Genomic DNA, 15,022 nt, shown 5'->3' with positions numbered 1-15,022 from the left:
TTACATGCTTTTTAAAAAATGTGACATTTATAATCTCATTTGTTTTGAATGAAAATAGCTGTTTCCAATTTCAATTCATGTAAGAGTATACTATATATTGCAATCTGAATATGCTAAAACAATCATCTCCACACATGTTAAAAAAGGTCAAATAAATGTACTGAAAATAAGTGAATGAATGCAGCGTTAATTCATCTCATTCGTCTCATTTAGCTTATGATATTTCTGAAAACACTTGTGATTTATGTCATGGCTGCAGCTGCATATAATCACCCAGTGATTATAATAAATATAATTAAGCAATGCAATGGTAAAGTCGAGACACTGAGGACTGGAGAAAACCTCAGGAAACGAGCGCAGCCAGAATTTGAATCGGATGTCAAGAATGATTGAATTTCTCATAAAAGTTCAGAGAAAGAAATCATAGTGTACAATGGCTGCTGCGTGTTGTCGACGGAAAGCACAGAGTAACTCGTGTAAACCAGCGCAGCTGTTGTTGGAATGTTTAGAACATGTGACCCTGAAACTTCTGATGTTGTTATGTGGATATTCTCATTTTTAATGCGTCTTATCTTATGTTTACTTCACTGTGATGCACTAACTAACAGATTTGGTTCACTGACTCATTATTTGGCCACTGACATTTAAATATCCAGAAGTGGTTGCATAAACCAGACACAGCAGGTATTTTTAAAAAATGACGCAATAAACGTTTTGACTCCATTAGCTGGTCCTCCCGTCTGCTTAGAAACTCATATAATTTCATACTCCTGTACTGAGGCAGGGAGAACCATAATAATACAATGTATTTTCAGTGTATTACACTGCAGAAAAAAACATAGCTTTGCATGATTGTTTTATTTTTCAAAAATATTTTGATGGGGGGTTAAAGACATTAAAAACAACAAAACATTTCCTTCAAACACAGCTTGGTCTTGATGCACATCTTTTTCCTTGAATAAACACAAATGCATCTGCATACATACAGTTAAAAAGTACATGTACATATCTTGTTTTGAATGAGTACATAATGATACACATGTTGCCCTTTGAAATGTGAAGGTACACATCCATCTTCAATACAGATTTTAAAGTTGTGCTATGGGTCTTCTGCCAGTGTTTCTTTTTCTGTTCTTCTCCCCCCCTCCCCCCCCCCCTACCATTAGCATATTTTACATGAAGTAATTTTGTATAACTATTTGTCTCCTCGAGAGCAAGCAATAACACTGAAGAGTTCATTCATAGAGAGGGACACAAGAAAAAAGCACCAGAGGAACTGAAAGTGTCTTCAGTCAAATGTCACCTCTTTTATCTCATTGTCACGTGAGTTAAGAGCCAGCGTTCTGTGCTTTCTCTGTGCTGCATGACAGCTCTCGCCGCTCTGAGTCCCTGCATGGGTAAAAGTGTCTCTGGAACAGGGCTCGTCACTGTTTCAGGAGGAGACAGGTGTCTGTTAGATGTGCGGCGTGGCCTGTCAGACGCAGCCATTTTCCTGCCTGGGCTTGTGCACCACTGGAGTGTGTGGAGGGTAGAGGGAAGGAGCCAGTGTGCACAGGAAACCAGCCAGCAACGTAAGGCCCAGTCCACCCCATGCACAGAACATGGACCAACCGTAACCGTGGCTGATGTCCTCTGGTATGCCGAACATATAGCGAGGATAGCGGGACAGCTCGAAGTTGATCCCGGCCACACATGTGCAAAGAGAGATAATGCAGCATGTTCCTGCCAGAGATAAAAAAAAAAGAGTGAGACACTACAGCACAAATAATTTCATCACCTCTCATGCGTCCATCCAACAGCTTTGCAGTGATAAATACTTTAGCACCCCTGTGTGGTAATACACGGTAGTGCTCTTTGTACAAAATACAGTGCATTTTTACCTCCCATGAGGAAGAGAAGTCCAGCGACGTACTGCATCAGATCATGCTCCTTACAGCAGCCCAGTACACCTATGATCCAGCCGAACAGGATGATGGAGACGGCCATGCCTATGAAGCTGGCAGTCATCCTCTGGAGGTCTGCAGAGCAAAACAGCACACTTGTGAGGCCGCGGCACTGTGGGCGATGTTAAGTTGTGTCTGCTTTAAATCATCACATTATGAAAGAGCGTTTTGGGAACTCACGGAGCGCGTGCCATTCATCCTGCCTTATTGTCTTGGTCAGATTGACGGGCAGATTCCTGGGCAGCGCCGATGATGAGTAGTAGTATTTTATTGGCGTGCAGCGCGGAACCAATCCTGTGGATGTAAACAACGTGAGAAAAAAAAATATGCCACATATAAGCACACAGATGGAGCGGATATTTACCACAAGGCTCTCTGTTGCCACCCCCCCCCCCCTCCTCCCAAAAAAAACACCCAACCCCTTCCACCATCACCATCCACCCACGGCACTGAAGCTTACTGTAAGCATCTGGAGGATTCTCTTACTATGGCTTTCCTCTCTGAGCTGGAAAACAACACAGCTCGTCGATTGCATCGTAACAGTACCTACTCCTTGTTATTCTGCGTAGGCCTTCACCGTCTGTGCGCAGCATCAGCACCTTGGATAGCGCATTCGCGCACGGAGTGTGTGCTATTTACAGACAGCGCATCAACACAAATGTCCACAATAAAGACATTATAACATAAAACAGTCCACACACACACCCCTACCTCCCTCCCTCCCTCCCTCCCCAAACCCAAAAACAAACCTTTAAAGATCAAATCTTCCGTCTCTAAGTCAAATCCCTCCCGGTGGCACTTTCTCCACAGTCCGGTGATGGTGGAGTTGAACTGCCGACTGCAGAGAGACTCCATGGCGGGCGCAGGAGGCAAGAAGTGCCGCTTGGCCCGCAGCAGCATCAGTTCACCGCCTCTGACATTGGAGCGCTCCCTCCCCACAGCCGTCTCCTTTGGCAACATGCGAAGCGGGAGGTTGTTGTTGGAGATGTAAATGTAGCCAGGGTCGTTTCTTTTGTTTGAATAATTCTTGCAGCGCTCCCGGTGCCTCCTCGCGTCAGTCTCGTACCAGTTGTCCGTGCTGATCGCGACTGCTATCAGCCCCAGAGCGCAAAATGCCAAAAAAAGACCCGCCACGGTTAAAGTCCTCAGAGCAGCCATGTTCCATGCGTATCTCGCCTCGGTGCCGTGACGGTTCCACGGGACAGCAGGATTCCGCTCCTGGCTGCTGTTGTCAGTCGCTGAGGTGGGCAGGAAACCGAGCAACACAAAGGAATCTGAAACGCAGATGTAAACCTGAAGCCGTCATTTCTTTGATTTGTCAACCGTCGTCAAAAAGAGCCACATTCTGAAGCGGGGAGATAAATAAATCTGATCCTGGGTTGTCTATTTTTTATGCCTCATCGATGCCTCTCAACTCAGTCAATAGCCAAGACACTGGCCAGTCCAATACCTCTTATCCAGTAGATGGAGACAGAGCAAGTATTTGAAAGCACAGCCAGCCCCCAGGCCTGGACTCCCTGTTCTGTAGATCATGCTCTGTAGGGAGCGACTGCCAAAGTCTGTCAGTGCTCGACTTTGTCAGTAAACACACCATTTCCTGCATCACCAGCAGCTGCTGCTGTTGTTGTTGTGAAATACTGAAGGAGAGAGAAAAAATATATAACACAAAGAGCCTCATTTTCTCTTTCTGATTTCATCATAACCAACATATTCATTGGGGCAACTTCACATCCCAACAGTGAGTGATGCTGTTTGTTTTACCTAAACAGCAAAATGTCCATGCATTTTTAGTCCAGCATTGGAGGGAAAAGTACTGCAACACAAAGCAGTCACAGAGGCGTGCAGTGGCTCTATAGTCCACCATGTTTCCATTGGTTTCATTCTCATGGTCATCACTTCCTCTATTGGAAACCATAATGCCAAGCTAAAAGAGGAACAAGCCAAACTTCACTTTTGGTTTCACCTCCTGTGCAGTTACTTGTAAAACATTCCTACGTTAATAAATCTCATTGGGGATTTGCGGCGACAGAGAGTTAAATTAGGTAGTATTTTCAGAGGAGACTGATTTCTTCTACTTAACCACGAAGTGTGGAATTATATAACAGTATTATTCTAGTTTGAAGTGAGGAGTGGGAAGTGTAAGCATACAAAGAAACACCACCGGCTTTTGTGTGTGATATCAAGTAATGTCCAATATTGTGACATCCTTACACAACATGTCGCCAAAGTCAATATTGATTAAAACAACGATGATTTAAGAGGAAATAACTTTAAAAAAAAAGAGAGATTATGTAATTTCTTCTGAACACTAATAACTCAGTCTACAACAATTACAAGACCGTGATTGTTGTGTATTTAAACCCCTGAGAACATTTGTTCATACACGACACTCGACGCCTCAGGAACTAGTGGATGGTTTGATAATTCTGTAATATAGGAACACAGATTGCATCCAACCTTTTTCTCGCTTTCAGTTCCCATTTGTCTGGTGAAGTCAGTGCTCAGCAACAATGCATGTTTGTCAGTGAAGCAATAAGAAAGAGTTAGCATTCACCGTGTTGCTTGTTTACATGATGGACAGCTATGTCATATCATCTGTAAGTTCTGCTGCTTCGTTTTTTATGAGAACAAATGTGGTATGTCGGTCTTTGACCACTGTGTTTATGACAGATCTTAATGTTTATTGCGTGTGTTTGTTTATATTGCATTGAATGTGTCTGAGAAGTAATGGAACGAAAGGAAGAGGAGGGCTTTCTTTTTTATGTTTTGTTGATGTTTAATTAGGAAAAGAGGCAAACAATTGTTTACTTTACTTTTTTTATATATGACTACATCAATTTTTTCTCTTCCAAAGTCCACAGAGGAAATTATTCCAAATGAGCCAGAGAATTATCGTCCACCTGCAGAGCTGTACCCCTACCTCACTAATGTGGGGGAGATTTATGAAGGTGAGTAAACTCTGTTTAACAAACAAGAAAAGGGAATCAGGACAGGGCTTAAGAGAGCTTAAAGTACTTCCATGTTTCAGACCACAGATGGACCTTCCACTCTGAGCGCGTTCAGCCTCTGGACCTCGAGAATTCACCAGTGAATCACCTCACAGAGCTGCAGTCTGTGACTCCTCAACAACTCATCCAACCTTACCGCTTCAGCGCTGAGTGCATACCCCTTCACCTGGACCCTCCACTCGCACCTCTCTCTGTGTCACCGCAAGTAAGTTCACATGTGGAAATAACAGTTTCCAACTGTGTGAAAAGACATACAGATATCAGATATGCGAGGGAAAAGATGCTCAACATTAGCAAAAATGTACATTTTAAATGGGATATCACTATTAAAATAACTACATTATGTGATTCATAAGTGCGGTTACTTATTCTTTGCCGCTGGATGAGGAGAAGTTTATTTACGGCATTCAAGTGGAGTCCAAGTGTGACGATCCTCAAGCATAAAAATTATGTTAGTCATAAGTAAAATGCATCATTGCTATCAATTTAACATGCGTTGTCAGGATGACATATTTTCTCCATTATATGAATGTGTTGGGGAAAATTACTAATTGAAACCATATAATGTAAGAGAACAGTTTATGCTTAGAGCTCTGTCGGCATCATAGACAAAGAAAGTGATCAAATATTCACAAAAAAAAAAACAGAAGCAAACAATATATATATCCTCCAGGGTGCACTGTGACTTTATTTGGAACTTGGTACAATAAATCTATTGCTCTTACAGTAATAGCAATATATTTTAAAAGAAAATGTTACAGTTCATTTATAATAAATAAAGTGATGATGTGGACAGTCGGGGATGTTTTCCAGTGAAATGTCATCGATGCCATGTGGTTTCTCTGAGCACTAAGTTCTATTTTGGCAGAGCTACTTCCTCTTTTACTACAATTACAGCATTTAAACTTAAATGTCAGTGGATGAACAATAGCAAAACCCAAAAAAAGTTTTGTCTCAGTGTAATCTTGAACTATGTCCTGTTTTTTTGTTTTTTTTAATTAATTTTATCTTACAGATCCCCTATTACACACCGTCTCTGTGCTACCAGTACCAACCCTCCGCCTCGCCTGGCCATTACTACTCAGAGGAGGAACAAAGAGGAATCAGTCCCCCGCTGGAGGTATCAGAAGGGGAAGATGAACTTGATGACCATATCCACTCCTCCTTCAGGAAAGACAATAGTAAGTATTTTCCATTGAATATTTTCTTCTGACATCAAATCCAAACAATAAAGTGCAAAGTGAAGCTTTAAAGTTATCGTTTACCCCAGGCAACAAGAAGAAAATCCGCCTGTACCAGTTCCTCCTGGATTTGCTAAGGAATGGTGACATGAGTGACAGTATCTGGTGGGTGGACCAGGACAAGGGCATCTTCCAGTTCTCCACGAAACACAAAGAAGCTCTGGCCAGCCACTGGGGTATTCAGAAAGGAAACCGCAAGAAAATGACCTATCAAAAAATGGCTCGAGCTCTGAGGAACTATGGCAAAACTGGAGAGATAAAAAAAATAAAGAAGAAGCTAACCTACCAGTTCAGTGAGGAAGTGCTGAGGAACCTCTATTCACGTCAGTATTCTCACTGATGAGGGAACAATGCCTGTCTTTTATTCTGATAAAATCACTAAAGTAGTTGAGATTAACTTTGCCTATACATTTGCAATTTATTTTTATTTTACCAAGTTTTCTCACTTATTTATTTGAGATGCCAGTGCAGTGAAGTTCCTCTGCGACAGCTACATAATCCAAATACTAAATCCCTATTTCAAACTTAAATTACATTACATTTTTTTTGTCCGTGCACTGTGCACAATGATTACATGGCTAAACGTCAGGGATAGCAAACAACGAAAAAGTGTACATTTCAAACGTTTTCATAATATTTTGTTGTGAATTTCTGTAAATAAATATTAAGTTGTATTCCTTTTGTCAAACACTCAAATGAGCTGAATCTACTTTTGGGCAAAGAAACATCACGTCTCACGATGCACACATTCTCGGTGTAGCCAAGGCTACAAATGAATATATCAATGATTTTAGCCTATTTGAAAGAGCACAGAAGAGTGAAGGATGTAGTAACCTTGAACAGAGTCAGAAAATCAACCCGACGGATACAAAAACGAATAAAAAACTTTTAAAACAGGTTCAACATAACACAACATGCAAAGAAAGAGGCATAGAAAAGTCCATCATGAACTTGGGCGTCATACACTGAACCAAACATTTTCCTTTCAGAGACTTTAAATTAATTTTCAAAAAGATGTTGAAGACACAGAATGAAAATATTCACAACTGGCAAGACTTTGACCGTGAATACTGCAGTTTTCCCTGAATACACACACACTCACTGCACATCCACAATGGAAGGAAGATTGATTTCCATTATAATAGCAACTTGTGTGCTCAAGATAGGGTCATTTTGTTGAATATGCTGTTGTTCAAAATAATATTAAGGTTTATACCAAAATGATGACTCATAATGTTATCTACATTGTTAGAGAAGGACATTTATAAAGAATAAAAGAATGACAGGATACAGAAAACAGAACATGTTTACCAGATATGAGCATTAACCGTGTATTTATGAATTATTATGATAAATAAAAAACAGTGCAAATGTAAATAATAATAATACTAAAGCAACAGAAATATGCACACTTATATAATCCCTCTGGGCGGAGGCGTTTCAGATTAATTATTTACATTTTTGTTTTTGCAGTCGATAAACATCGCCCACTGCGCTACTTCCTGTGACGTCAGTAAATTCAGCCAATCACAGCGCGGATGTTGTTTCTGTGCAAAATTTTAAACGCCGTCGAGTTAGAAACGAACCGTCCGTCAACCGTCAGAGGGGCCACGAGAGCTTAGAAGAAGATAGGGTTCGTTTGTTTGTTTGTTTTTTTTCCGGACAAAGTATAATCTTTCCGCGGGGGCAACATGAGAGTGAGGTAAGTGTATTTCATACTTTAAAGAACCAGACACTCGGTTGTTTGCGTTAACGCAGCAGTGTAATACGTTGTTGCAGCGTTGTTTCCTGGTTAATCATTAGATGAAGCTAACGCAGAAACCCGGTGTCACACTGGGACAAAGTAGTCGTGTGTTCATGTTACACTGTGTCTCCTTTTTACAATCACAGTTCTGTTTTTGTGATTAAACCCAACGCTCTTCATTATTCGGCGTTCATTTTTAACATTGCGACTAATGTTAGCCTCGACCACAGCTAAGCTAACGCCAGCGCCTTTCCGGTAATAATGAATCTGCTTCCTGATTAATGGCGCGGTTAATTGGAGTTATATAGTTTTATGCACTGGCAAAATAACAGAGGTTCAGTATATGTTTGATCAAATAATTTGAAGGATTTCCGATAGATTTGTGAACTCTATATATATTATTATTATTATTACTGCGATTGGTTTTGGCCATATCGTCCAGCTGTACTCATTTGAAAGCTCACGTTTATGTCACACAACTATTAAATCAGTCTTTATTCGTGTAGCACCTTCCATTCATTTACTGATAACCAAGTGCTTCACAATATATCATAAATACAAGCCAACACACAACATTCAATGCATATAATAAACCCATTCAATTCACACATTCAAAGGCCAGAATATATAATTAAGAATAAATATCACAATAATGTCGTCGGATGCAGAACTTGAGCTGCTCTTGGATTTTTTTTTATACGTTGCTGTGTTTAATAGGGGAAATACTATTTGGGTGTAAAGTAACATTTGAGTAGAATGGGCCTTTTGAAGCGTTAAGCATTTAGACACAGTTGTATTTGTGTGGAATCACCATTTAAAGCATCACATATTCAGACAAAATTATATTTGGATGGAAAGAACCTTTAATATTTGAAGTACTTAGATATTAGTTGTATTTTGGTGGAATCGACCTTTAAAATCAACAGAGAGAAGTAGCTCTCTGTTTCACATACAGTAGCTAAGCACTGGCACTATAATAAACAAAAGAATGTGTACAACTGCAAAAATATGAAAGTTGATTATTTTTAAGGGGGGGCATGTTTAAGAGGCATTTTTTAAATTTTAATAACTCCAGGAGATAAAATATGTTCAATAAGCAAAAAAAGATAAAATAAATACAAGTATGCTGAAATGACATGTTATTACTGGACTAAGTATTTAGTGGTGGATATGTCGACCTCGCCGCACTGACCTGCTAAATCTCTTTGTTTTTCCTCCAGTGAAGTCCACGCCGCAGAATCTGTTGCATACCTCAACAGAGCTCTGGTCAGGCTGCAGGATATATGGGAGGAAATTGGGATTCCTGAGGAGCAACGCCTGCAGAGAACCAACGACGTCCACAAGCACATCAAAGTGAGCTCCGCAAATTTGAATTCCACGCAGTCTCACTGTCGTCCTTCCAGAACTAAACCAAAGCACATTGTCGTTTCCCTTTTCCTGTAGGGTTTGCTGGACTTGATGATCGCAGAGGAAGAAGAGCTCAAGAAAAGATTAGTAAAAAGCATCGATTCATGTCGCAAGGATCTCAATAGTTTGTGTGCTGAACTTCAGCTGCCCCCCTTTGAGGTACGGCCACATACAGGAAATGTCATTACTTTGTTTCCCATGAGACCACTGCTTATCATGTTTGGACTAACCCTGTGCATTCCTCTTGAATAACAAAAAAGGAGGAGGACGGCTGCACTATGCTGCAGATGGAGAAGAACAGTCGCACACGCCTCGAGGTGATGAAGGAGCACAAGAAGCAGAGAATGGAGGAGCTTAAAGGGCTCGTTGTCAAAGACCGTGAGCTGTGTGATATTATGTGCACTACCCCTTTCTGCATTGACCACGACTCCGTCCCATCACTAAACCAACTGGAAACGTTTAATGCCTACCTCGAGGATCTGACCAAAGAAAAGGTTTTACAGGCTGACTTTTTACATTTTTTTTATTTATTTCTCACCTTCAGAAAAATGGGTTGTAACATGTTCTGCTCATCACTTCCTCTTTCAGTTGCGTCGTCATGATGAATTTGTAAGCATAAAGAAAGACATTATCACATGTATGGATGATCTGGATCAGAATCCAGAGACCAGCTTTGAGATGGATGTGATGTGTGAAGACGAAGAAGCGTTCTGTCTGTCAAATGACAATATCGCTGCTCTTAAAATACTTCTCAGTGAGGTAATATTTGCTTCTAGATGTTTTTATTTCTTGCTTTCAGTTCACACCTTACAATATCCCTTATTACATCATATCATATAATAGATGTACATTTTCCTTCCAGCTCCAGGAACGCAAGGCTCAGAATGAGCTCCGTTGCTTAGCTTTTCGCACTAAGATCCAGGAGCTTTGGGAGAGACTTCAGATTCCCCAAGAGGAGAGGGAACCACTCTCGGAGCATATGGTCAAATCAAAGAAGAAAAACATTGAGGCAGTAAGAAAACTTTCCTTGTGATTTGCTGTCATTTACCTTGGCAGTAAGAGATTTCACACAACGCAATGTTACGCTGTTTCACTGAGCTACACTCTGGTTCTTCTTTTTAGCTCCAAACTGAGGTTCAGCGTCTAGAAGTGCTGAAGATGCAGAGCATGAAAAGTGTCATCGAGGCCATCAGAGCTGAGATTGCCCTTTTCTGGGAGAGATGCTTCTACAGCCCAGAACAGCAGCAGGCCTTTGTTGCGTATCATTGTGGTGAGTAGCTGTTAAAAAAACAAACTTCTTGCACTGAATGTGTTTGTCTCGGATAGAGCGAGCAGATCTCAGTGCATGTTTTCTTACCACAGATGATTTCACCGAGGATCTTTTTAATGTGCACGAGGCTGAAGTCAGGATTCTGAAAAAATATCACGAGGACCACAAAGAGCTCTTCGAGGGAGTAACAAAGTGGCAGGAGAACTGGACCTTGTACTTGGAACTTGATGTGAGTACAGATCCTCTAAATCAGGGGTTCTCAAAGTTTTGATACCTGAGGGCCAATTTAGGAACCCTACGTTGGACTGAGGGCCGCCAAAGGATAAAAAAACAGAAAGAAATCCCATTTGTAATAATTTTAATGACCTGATTGCAGTTGTACAGTTTCCACTTACTGGTCTGTATCCAGTAATGTCCAATTAACATTTAACAAGCTTAGCATCTCCTGGATTAAAACTATCAAGTGTAATTGATTGCGGGCCGCCAGAAATGTTTCTGCGGACCCCCGGGCCGCACTTTGAGAACCAATGCTCTAAATACAGTGGTGGTGAACATGAACAACTTTTATTATAAAGGTTTGTATGTGTGTGTGCTCCCCTCAGAAAAAGGCAAATGATCCTGGTAGGTTCAACAACAGAGGCGGGAACCTCCTCAAAGAAGAGAAGCAGAGGACTGACTTGCAGAAAAGTTTGCCTAAGGTTAGGAAATTATGTAGTTGTTGATGGGATTTGAGATGTGTCTGTGGGAGGGTGGTTATTTGGCAATAAAACAAATGCACTCATGTAACCTATATGCCAGAGGAGTAGATATTACTTGGAAGTTGTTGGTGCATGTGTAAAATGTTCATTAATTTTTGCCAGATTTTAACAGGGAGTGACATTTTGGGTATTTTTTTTTCTTAACGGCAGTCATTCAGCTGTGAGACCTAATGGCAACTTATTTTTGTCCTAGCTGGAAAAGAGTCTGAAGGCCCAAATTGACGAGTGGGAGCTGGAGCACGGCAAAGAGTTTCTGGTAAATGGACAGAAGTTTCTCGACTATGTGCAGGAGCAGTGGCAGCAGCACCACAGTGAGAAAGAGAAGGAGAAAATGGAAAGGGTAAGTTATATATTATTACTTTATTTAAACTATGCCAAGTCATACATTCCCCTGTGTTGTGAATATTACTCTTGTATTTTTTTTTGTTTGAAATAGCAACTAAAGAAAACTAAACAGACTCAGGAGGACATGTTGTATGGAACATCTGTGAGGACACCGTCCAAAAGACGGATAGCAGGAACTCCCACTCCGGGAAAAATAAAGAAGGTGATAATGATACTGATGCTGCTGTAGTTGGGTCTGATTTCATTTATCTCTGGCTGTTGATGAATGTGCATCAACATATAGTGACACTGTGGGGGGAATAAAAAGCTGACTCACCTTTCTGTCTCTTTCCTCTCAGCTCAACAGCATGTCGACCATCTCCACTCCTAACAGCTTCCTTAGCTCAGGCCCCAGTGGGACCATGTGTCATTCCTCTGCCCAGAAACCACCACTGTCTGCCAGCAAGGTAAGATCACATTTTCCCACCATCATAGGCCAAGCAACTAAATGCCTTACCACTGTATCTGAGCAAGGCTACACTGTGGCGTAGTGACCAGATTTGATTTTTTATCAAATTAGAGCTGAAACGATTAATCAATGAATCGATTATTAATCGATTACTAAATTAATCGTCAACTATTTTGTTAATCGATAATCGGTTTGAAGCTTTTTTCACGATTCAAAACAAGATATCTGAGTTGTTTTAGCTTCTTAAATGTGAATAGTTTCTCTTTGCTCCACATAACAAAGAAATCATTAAAACTGAATCATTTTGGTTTGTGCACAAAACAAGACATTTGAGAACATCATCATTCCCAGGTTTGACAAACATTAATACATTTTTTTTGATTTTTTACATTTCCTGTACTAAACTATTCATCGAGAAAATAATCGACCAATTAATCGATTACCAAAATAATCGTTAGTTGCAGCTCTATATCAAATACAGAGAATGTATTCAATTATTTCTTAATGTCAAATTGTATGTAAGACATCATGCTTCATTATATTATTTAAGGTCCAGTGTGTAAGACTTATGCAAGTGTAAGAACCGTTTGGCCACCATAGCTCCCTGATGCATGTGCAAAGGGGGAGGGGTAACACGAGTAAATTCTTACACACTGGACCATAATATTGTCAACATATGTGTACTTATGTTGTGTGAATTTCTCTGTGAGATGAATAAAGTATCTATCTATCTATCTATCTATCTATCTATCTATCTATCTATCTATCTATCTATCTATCTATCTATCTATCTATCTATCTATCTATCTATCTATCTATCTACTGCTTACTTTGGTGTTACATCTATGAACCTGCTGTGAACAGCCTGACACTGTGAGAATATGCAGTACTGCAGTTTTTTCTTTTCCTTTTTAAATGCCTATTTTGGTCACAGTCTGAAGTTAGGATGAAAGAGTTGGCAAAATCACATTTTTCATTCTGGATGGTCTCGTTGTAGGGTTTTGGCCTGAGAACCCCTGGAAATGGAAAGACTCCTCGTGCACTAGAGCGAAACAAGGAAAACATCTCCCATCTTAGAAATACTCCAAGTGGCACACTAAGGTCTCAGGATACTCAAGATCACACCTTCACCTTTAACTCTATTGCCGGCTCCTATTCGGATTTTGCGGTAAATGGGGTTTTACATTTGTTTAGTGCATAACTACAGTAAGTCCTCTTAAGTGCAATCTGGATATGCAAAACAAAATCTTACATTTTCCCCCAAATGAAATCAGTTCCAACATTAAATGTAAAGACTTAGTCATAACTGAACTGGATTGATTATATATATAATACTTACAGTGTTAAATTGTAACCTTAAGTTGTTTGGGATTTTGTAATCTAAAAGAAATGTTAACTTTTTTTTTTATATCACTGTCAGACAAAATGTTGTTTCTTAAAAGTGGGGAATGTGGCACAACAAAACCTTAATTGAAATGCATTTCAGTGTTTTCATGGCTTCTCATTGCAAAAACATTCATATGTTAGTGACCCACTCTAATTTGTGGAAATAAGAAGACTGTGAAACTGTGGCCCAAGGACAATTTGATCTATGGGCCACAGTTTCTGCTTCATTGTGTTTAAAATCAGAACACCATAACATTAAAGAAAGAATAAACACTTGAATCACTCCATAATGTGAACACCAACACTGTTTTACTTTCCCTTATTTGGCGTGAGCAGTTTGACACCTTTTTTTTAATGAACTGTTAATGCAGATGCTGACTGATACTGATTGTCCTGTCTCGACAGAGAGACCTCTCGAAGGCGTCTAAATCGCACGTGAAGACAGGACTGCTGAACTCCACCGTCGCCAATCTGTGATTCACGGGAGCCGAGACGACACCGGGAGTCATCCAGCTCGGCGGGAGTTTGGATTTTAGAAAAGATGTAAATATTTTAATGTGTGGCAATGTAGAAACTTCCTCTTGTCCTATTTTTATAACACTATATTTCAGGCCCGACTGCTGGAACTGCGTTTTCCGCTGTATGTAATTTTTGTGGCAGCTGACCGCTTCAAACCGTGCTCCACTTTGACTTTTTGATTGTTGTTTTTTTTATATCGATTGCAACATTTATAAGTCCAACATGTTATGAACCATAATCACAATACTTCTCTCACCAAAGCACCAACGTTTTCTTCCTCCACAACTCAACATTCAGTGCTTTTGTTTTTAAATCCACCTGTAAATAAATGTTTTTAAAAAAAAAACGTAGATCCTTACTCGTGGTAACTGTTTTTTTTTCCTGTTACTTTTAATTGGGGCTTGATGATGCAGCCAAAAATGTTAAGATGACACAATGAAAACTTTTTAGAATTTAATGGACAGAAAAACACTTTTTCACATATACATCTGGGATGAGAAATCCAAAGCATTCATGTTCTAATACATTACCATTATTACAGTGCAGTTGAAGACGTAGAGCTGCGACAACAATCGATTCCTAAATTAATCACCAACTATTTGTATAATCAGTTTGAGTGTTTTTTAATTAAAACCAGTTCTGATTTTTCAGCATCTTCTGCTGAATATTTAAAAGAAGAGCAAGAAACATGTAATCATGATCATTTTGAGTTTAAGAAACATAGAAACAAAGCAAATGAATTGAGAAAATATTCTAATGAATCAATTCTGAAAATATACATGTATATAATACTAAAACGGTTTTAAATCTGAAAAAACGTTAGTTGCAGCCATACTAATGTTATTGTTGAGTTATTGCATTATGACAGTCCTACATTTAATTAAACATCATCCAAGTTTCCATTCTAGTTTCTATGCACAGGTATTTTGAGACAGAAGGCAGTGTGTGCTTTA

At 39.8% G+C, this 15,022-nt stretch overlaps 3 protein-coding genes across 3 annotated transcripts; 2 read left to right on the top strand and 1 right to left on the bottom strand.

Annotated features, from left to right (window-relative positions):
* Nucleotides 1–1,474: 1,474 nt before the first annotated feature.
* On the bottom strand, nucleotides 1,475–3,101 carry tmem276a (transmembrane protein 276a; the record flags this gene model as incomplete). The annotated part of the gene is made up of 4 exons (XM_083894373.1): nucleotides 1,475–1,722; nucleotides 1,881–2,018; nucleotides 2,124–2,237; nucleotides 2,693–3,101. The coding sequence occupies 4 exons, from the start codon at nucleotides 3,099–3,101 to the stop codon at nucleotides 1,475–1,477; spliced, it is 909 nt and encodes a 302-aa protein (XP_083750499.1).
* A 1,415-nt stretch (nucleotides 3,102–4,516) lies between these two features.
* On the top strand, nucleotides 4,517–6,532 carry spi1a (Spi-1 proto-oncogene a; the record flags this gene model as incomplete). Its single annotated transcript, XM_083893200.1, has 5 exons — nucleotides 4,517–4,540; nucleotides 4,798–4,891; nucleotides 4,972–5,156; nucleotides 5,967–6,132; nucleotides 6,222–6,532. The coding sequence occupies 5 exons, from the start codon at nucleotides 4,517–4,519 to the stop codon at nucleotides 6,530–6,532; spliced, it is 780 nt and encodes a 259-aa protein (XP_083749326.1).
* A 1,351-nt stretch (nucleotides 6,533–7,883) lies between these two features.
* LOC310930639 (protein regulator of cytokinesis 1-like) lies at nucleotides 7,884–14,027 on the top strand (the record flags this gene model as incomplete). The annotated part of the gene is made up of 14 exons (XM_083893674.1): nucleotides 7,884–7,894; nucleotides 9,157–9,289; nucleotides 9,380–9,502; nucleotides 9,604–9,837; nucleotides 9,932–10,102; nucleotides 10,206–10,355; nucleotides 10,466–10,613; nucleotides 10,706–10,842; nucleotides 11,216–11,311; nucleotides 11,565–11,711; nucleotides 11,808–11,918; nucleotides 12,055–12,162; nucleotides 13,162–13,332; nucleotides 13,956–14,027. The coding sequence occupies 14 exons, from the start codon at nucleotides 7,884–7,886 to the stop codon at nucleotides 14,025–14,027; spliced, it is 1,812 nt and encodes a 603-aa protein (XP_083749800.1).
* Between the last annotated feature and the right edge of the window lie 995 nt (nucleotides 14,028–15,022).

Source organism: Microchirus variegatus (assembly GCF_963457635.1).
Source record: "Microchirus variegatus genome assembly, chromosome: 8".
Lineage (NCBI taxonomy): Eukaryota > Metazoa > Chordata > Actinopteri > Pleuronectiformes > Soleidae > Microchirus > Microchirus variegatus.
The sequence above is the reverse complement of the archived record's forward strand: the minus strand, read 5'-3'. Positions and strand labels throughout refer to the sequence as shown.